This window comes from Plasmopara halstedii (assembly GCF_900000015.1).
Source record: "Plasmopara halstedii genome assembly, contig: Scaffold_1561, whole genome shotgun sequence".
NCBI lineage: Eukaryota > Oomycota > Peronosporomycetes > Peronosporales > Peronosporaceae > Plasmopara > Plasmopara halstedii.
Genome location: NW_020188473.1, coordinates 67,154 through 73,119, shown reverse-complemented (window position 1 = coordinate 73,119; position 5,966 = coordinate 67,154). Strand labels below are relative to the sequence as shown.

The 5,966-nt window shown below is 43.6% G+C and overlaps 3 protein-coding genes across 3 annotated transcripts; 2 read left to right on the top strand and 1 right to left on the bottom strand.

Annotated features, from left to right (window-relative positions):
• Positions 1–157: 157 nt before the first annotated feature.
• PHALS_01433 (FOG: Transposon-encoded proteins with TYA, reverse transcriptase, integrase domains in various combinations) lies at positions 158–607 on the top strand (the record flags this gene model as incomplete). The annotated part of the gene is made up of 1 exon (XM_024715819.1): positions 158–607. The coding sequence occupies one exon, from the start codon at positions 158–160 to the stop codon at positions 605–607; it is 450 nt and encodes a 149-aa protein (XP_024581479.1).
• Positions 608–1,555: 948 nt separating this feature from the next.
• On the bottom strand, positions 1,556–4,336 carry PHALS_01432 (aspartate aminotransferase; the record flags this gene model as incomplete). Its single annotated transcript, XM_024715818.1, has 5 exons — positions 1,556–2,707; positions 2,773–2,890; positions 3,312–3,465; positions 3,722–3,912; positions 3,987–4,336. 5 exons carry the CDS (start codon positions 4,334–4,336, stop codon positions 1,556–1,558), a joined length of 1,965 nt encoding a protein of 654 aa, XP_024581478.1.
• A 209-nt stretch (positions 4,337–4,545) lies between these two features.
• Positions 4,546–5,479, top strand: PHALS_01431 (Uncharacterized conserved protein; the record flags this gene model as incomplete). Its single annotated transcript, XM_024715817.1, has 3 exons — positions 4,546–4,584; positions 4,642–4,853; positions 4,939–5,479. 3 exons carry the CDS (start codon positions 4,546–4,548, stop codon positions 5,477–5,479), a joined length of 792 nt encoding a protein of 263 aa, XP_024581477.1.
• Between the last annotated feature and the right edge of the window lie 487 nt (positions 5,480–5,966).

Here is a 5,966-nt window from a genome sequence, read left to right as displayed (position 1 = left end):
GGGAAGTTTGTTGTGGATTTCGCGTTGCACGCGTCCAGACTTGTCATTTGCCGTTCATCAGATGACGAGAAAAACCCATGATCCAAGGGAACACGACTTACAACTTGGTAAAAGAATTTTACGATATTTAAAGGGAACAAAATACTTGAAGTTGAAGATGGGAAATCAAGAGCAAACTAAAGACTTACCTGATGGTTTTATCACCGGCTACAGAGATGCAGACTTTGCTGCGGACACTGAGGACCGCAAATCCATGATTGGAGGAGTGATTTTTGTAGGAGGATGTAATGTGGGTCGGAAATGTCGAAAACAGGCATCAGTGTCGCAATCAACGGCAGGGTCTGAATTCATAGCGGCATCGGTCGTAGCAACCGAATTACATGGACGTTACTATATGTTCGATGAAGTTGGCGCTCAAGGGATCCATAACTGGTTACTCTTTGTCAATAACCAAGCAGCTATAGTGCAATTAAAAGGAGAAAGTTCGACATCTAAACTTAAGCATGTCGATATACGCTATAAATATGTACAAGAACGTATCCGAAACGGAATGTTGGAGGTGAAATACGTACAGAGTGAAGAAATGAAAGCCGATTTGATGACATAGACTTTGTCGGCGACTAAACTTGGAGAACTCCGCGCGCTTTGTGGTCTCGTGGACGATGTACAGCACACCGAGGGAGGAATGTTGGAAACAAGTTGAGTCTCCACCTAAGTAAATAAAGGAGGAGTTATGAAACTCCCAACCATTCGCATAACTAAATAGCTACAAGCAGAATACATTCACTTGGAAACTCACCTTCAAACCACCAGGTCCTTCCTTCCTATCTGTAATTTACAGCACTTTGCGCAGAAGTATCGGGCCACCGATTTAGTTCAACATGTTTTCTTTCGACTTGAACATGCAAACGTTAGTGTGAACTATATCAAACCGAAAGTAGTACTGTAGAAATATCGAAGAATACTTTTGCAGCTACTTGTATCCAGCATACTCCCTGTTTATCCATGGGCTGCTTCTAGAGTGTCTGATATTATGCAATGTGAACAGGAGCTCATGTCGATTTCCATAGCAACACTAACCGAGATTGCTTTTTCAGCTGCAGCTGCAGCGCTAGAAACTTTACGCTACGTAGAGTTGGTTTTATTGTTTGACCGTGTACATTAAATCAGTGGGATTCGATCAATGGCAGCTTGAAAATGACCACAGCACAGGATAAAGGATCCACCTAGGAATAATTCACACGGTTTGTAAATGATTTACACGAGGGTTGCATCCACACACAACATTTATCTGCTCAGCCTTAACACAACCACCTTGAAGCAAAGTATCAGACTTTCAAAGTTCAAGAGAAGTTCGTGTGTACCACTAAATTATCAGTTATAGCCCGTTTAAACTCTTACATTGCCGAATCTGATATATTTGTATCGTATTCAACTCTTCCATTTGCACGCATTAAGATAGAGACTCTGCAAATAGGTGTTTCGTCTTAACGTTTTTTGCTACAATTTTTGGTCACTGGAACTATGGTGTGCTCAGCATCCTCACCAGCATTTCTTACGCGTTCTGCACTACCTCAGCAATCGATTGCGCAATATACTCAACGTTCTTGGAAGTGACACCAGCCATACTCACGCGGCCGTCTTTGGTCAAATAGATGTGATGCATCTCGATCATGCGCGCCACCTGGGCCTCCGTCAAACCAGTGTAGCAAAACATGCCAATTTGGTCCGTGATGTGACGCCAGTTCGCCTTGACACCATTATCCTTTTCAATTTTCTCAATTGCCGAGCGAAGAGCCGTACGCATTGAAATGATACGATCAGCCATACCCTTGCACTCGCTGTACCACTGATCTTTAAGCTGCTTATCCGACAGGATCGTGGACACAATGAGCGCACCGTGGATTGGCGGATTTGAGTACATTGGACGAATGATGATCTTGAGTTGTGACTGCACACGCTCAGCCTCTTCTTTGCTATCGGTAACGAAGCTGAGAGCACCCACTCGCTCACCATACAGACCAAAGTTTTTGGCATACGACTGAGAGAGAATGACGTTGTGTCCTTCCTTCACAAAGAAGCGGACGGCAGCAGCGTCATGGGATGCATCACCCGAGGCAAAGCCCTGGTAGGCACAATCGAAAAACGGGACATGCTGTTTAGCTTTCATGATATCTGCAATACTCTTCCACTGCTCAAGTGTGGGGTCCACACCCGTGGGATTGTGGGCGCATGCGTGCAATAGGAAGACCGATCCGTCTGGAGCGCCCTGTAAGTCGTTCATCAGGCCAGTAAAGTCTAAACCACGCGAAGCAGGCTCATAGTACGTATATCGACGCACTTCCATACCCGCATCCTTCATGATGGGGATGTGGTTTCCCCACGTTGGATTGGGCAAGTAGACAGGAGTGTTCTTCCCCAAAAACTTTGAAAAAAATTCACCAGCAAGACGCACACCACCCGTGCCAGAAATGGTCTGCACACCAGTAATTCGTCCTTCCTTCAAAGCTTCACAGTCTTCGCCATAGGCAAACTCTAGCGATAGATCCACAAAATCCTTCATACCGGCGATACCAGCGTACTCCTTATTTTTACCAGCAGCCATGATACGCTTCTCAGCCTCCAGTACAGATCGTAGCACGAATGGCTTTCCATTATCGTCACGGTAGGCGCCAACACCTAATGATACTTTACGTGGGTCTGTGTCCTACATTCATAAGGCGTGTCATCATTTAACGTGTGCAGACATGAAAATTTGACATTCTTTCGCACCTTGTTAAATCGATCAGTCAAACCCAAGATCGGGTCGGCGGGGCCCATTGGAATACTGGCCAGCCATTGACCGGTCGCTGCCTTAGTGGCTAAGCCGCGCGTGGCCTGGAGCATAGGACTAGAGATCATAGTCGTCACTTTGAGCCGGGTTTTTGAAAGTGACGCTCATCCAGTGAGTAATTAATATTGCAGAAATAATGAATTGGCGTTTTGATCCTGTAGTATGCTGGTTGAGAGGAGGCTAAGTATCAAAAATGCATCAAATAAAAAGGAGTCATATTATGACTAATATGATGCATTGACGCTTTATAAGATATTAGCAATTTTGGCCCTTTTAAAGTCAAGTTACGATTATACGATGCAGGTAGAAGGGTGGAAATGTAAGTAACCAATTACAAAATAGTATAATGTTTCTGTTTTTCACTCAATCAGAGCTAAACGTAACGCGTAAGATATGCAAATCTTTCTGCAATTAAACAGTCTAATCTCTACTGTCTTTACGCACCCGTATAGATTCTCAAGCGCCGTATCGTGCTCACCTCGTAATTTCTAGCTGTGCTGCTGAAATTAAAATCATTTCCTGTTTTCCCCATATTGTTGTCATCTCGAAACTCTGCTGCTCGTTTTTCATCCACAAGCCATTCATCTCGTCCGTTTGTCTAAGCTTGCGCTTGTATTCCACTCGCTCCTGTTCTGTGGCAATTGTTTATATATCAGTCATTTTTGATGTAGAAGGCTAGCTTACGTCAGTTTTTTCTGGAAAATAACAATATACTACGATGTAACAACCTTCATGACAGCTCTTTTGAGAAAGAAAATTTAACAGCTTTCGCTCACAACTCTGTTCTCAGCTTAAGTAAAGGATCGATGACTTTGCGCCAGTCCGTTATATTCCATGAAGAATCGGCTTGATCGAATGGAACACCGTTCAATTTATATTGCGGCGTACCGGTGACAGTACGTGTGCACGCGTATTTCCACGTGACACGCGCATATTGATCTGCTTCTGTTGTGCCATATCCTGTCATGCCCTTGTCCCACTGCTCGTCAGTTAAAGCTGGAAATGTATTCTTGGCCAACTCTTTCAATTCATTTGTCACCTGCATCGCACTGTAATTTTTCGTCGCCTTGTTTTCGAATCTAGTTCAATCATATGATACCCAGTACATCAGTGTGGCCTCTGACCCTTAGAAATTATTGATCGCTTACTATACCGTTCTTGGTTTTCGTACAGCGTTTCAAGCCACGGAGTAAATTGGTTGTCACCTAACGCCGACGTGATAGTAAAGACTGACTCAGCCGTCGTGAAACTATGTTGGTGGAAGGGCAAGGGGAAGAGAACGGCCTTGATACGAATCTCTTCAGGTTTATAGTAGTCCGCTAACGTCTTTATCCCTTCGTATGCGGCTTTGCTAAAAGGACAAAGCGGGTCAATGTACGTTTCTAATTGCACCTTAGCATCTCCAGTTCCATGACCAATAAGGTATCCTGGTAGTTCACTTGGAATAGGCACTTGGGCAACCGACACATGCAATGCAATGGCCGCAAGCAGCAACGTCACCATCAGCTAAAATTCAAAAGTATCTTTTTCTTAAAGATCCTGACATTGGCGAATCAAAGCTTAGAAGGATTTTGTATAAATTTAAGTTTACTACGATGGCAAAGGCGATCATTCTTGTGCGGATCTTGTTTCTATCTGTGATAGTTTGTTTTGTATCAAATGCCCAACGGATCCCTCGACGTATACCTGGATTTATAATCGGAAGTGGCAATATGGGCGCTGGCGTGCAACTCGAGTCATACATTGATTTGGTAAGATCATTGTGTGCATCGATGTATTTATGTCTACTTAAAACACATGGCTCTCAGTTGTGCCCGGACAGCAAGTCGGCGTATCTAGGTCTGAAGAAACTGTCGGAGTATTATGAAGGTGACGAACTTTGCATTCGTTTCGTGTTGTTTCCATTGCCGTATCATCAGCACGCCTTTAATGCTGCTGAGGCGACATTTACTATCACGACGATTTTGCGGGACGAGAGTTTTACTACGTGGCTCGAAACAATGTACGCTAATCAGGACAGGTAAGTATTCCAATTGACCTGCATATGTATTATTTGTTTTGTATTACCATAGTTGAACATGCTGAGAATTTTGTGTTTCTTGCAGATTTTGGAACAAAGCGACAAAGGACCTAAGCTCGATGCAAGTAGTCGAAAAATTGAAGAAGCTAGCTCAAAAAACATTTCCGTCACTAACGGATAAACAGTGGGACGAATACATGACAGGATATGGAGGAACGGATGTGGACAACCTCGCCCGTGAATCGTGGAAGTACGCGTGCTCGAGAGGCATATCTGGTACACCCTTGTACACGTTGAATGGTGTCCCGTTCAAGGCTGATGCTGACTGGACTTTCGAGCAATGGCGTGAAGTTATTGACCCACTTGTGAAATTCAATCAACACACCAAAAAATCGCAAGTAGATGCTCAGCTTTGGAAAAATGTCCATTTGAGTGGATCTCCTCGTACATTGCCGGATCGAACTGTTTTACATCTTGTGCGCGCTGATGGATGGAATATTGCTGAACAGGCATGCAAGCAAAATACTGGTGGCGAAATTGCATGCGAATTCGCTCCTGGTCGTGTCATGTGCTGCAAGACTGACGAAGTCTGTATATTACGCGAGGGATGCGTCTTGTTGCAATAAGGCGAGATAGCTTGAAGTTTACGATTCAAAATCACCAAAGTCAATGAATGCCAGTCAGAAATTTCATAATTCGTTAGCAATTTATCATAATTGACCAATCATTGGCCGTTTTTTGTTGCTGTCAATTTGTATTCCTTTTTGGTTCGCTCAGTTAGTGATGAAAAACATATCCGTCGCTCAGTTTAAGGTTTGTCTATATTAATGTGTTTAGACATAGTGACTTCTCAATTTTACCAAGCTATGTATACTATACTGTATCAACTCACGTGAAAAAGGATTTATGGGTACATCACCTTAAAATCTTATGATCAATGAACAAAAGATCAAAAGACGACCGGGGGACGTAACTTCTGCTGGGGAGTTTGGTAAACCCCAAACACCCCGTAACTGCTTCCTAACTTTAACCGTAATAGAAGTCGAACCCTCACTCAACAGATTGGAGCCAGCACCCCAAACCACTGAGCCAGAATTTATGTTCGAAATTTGA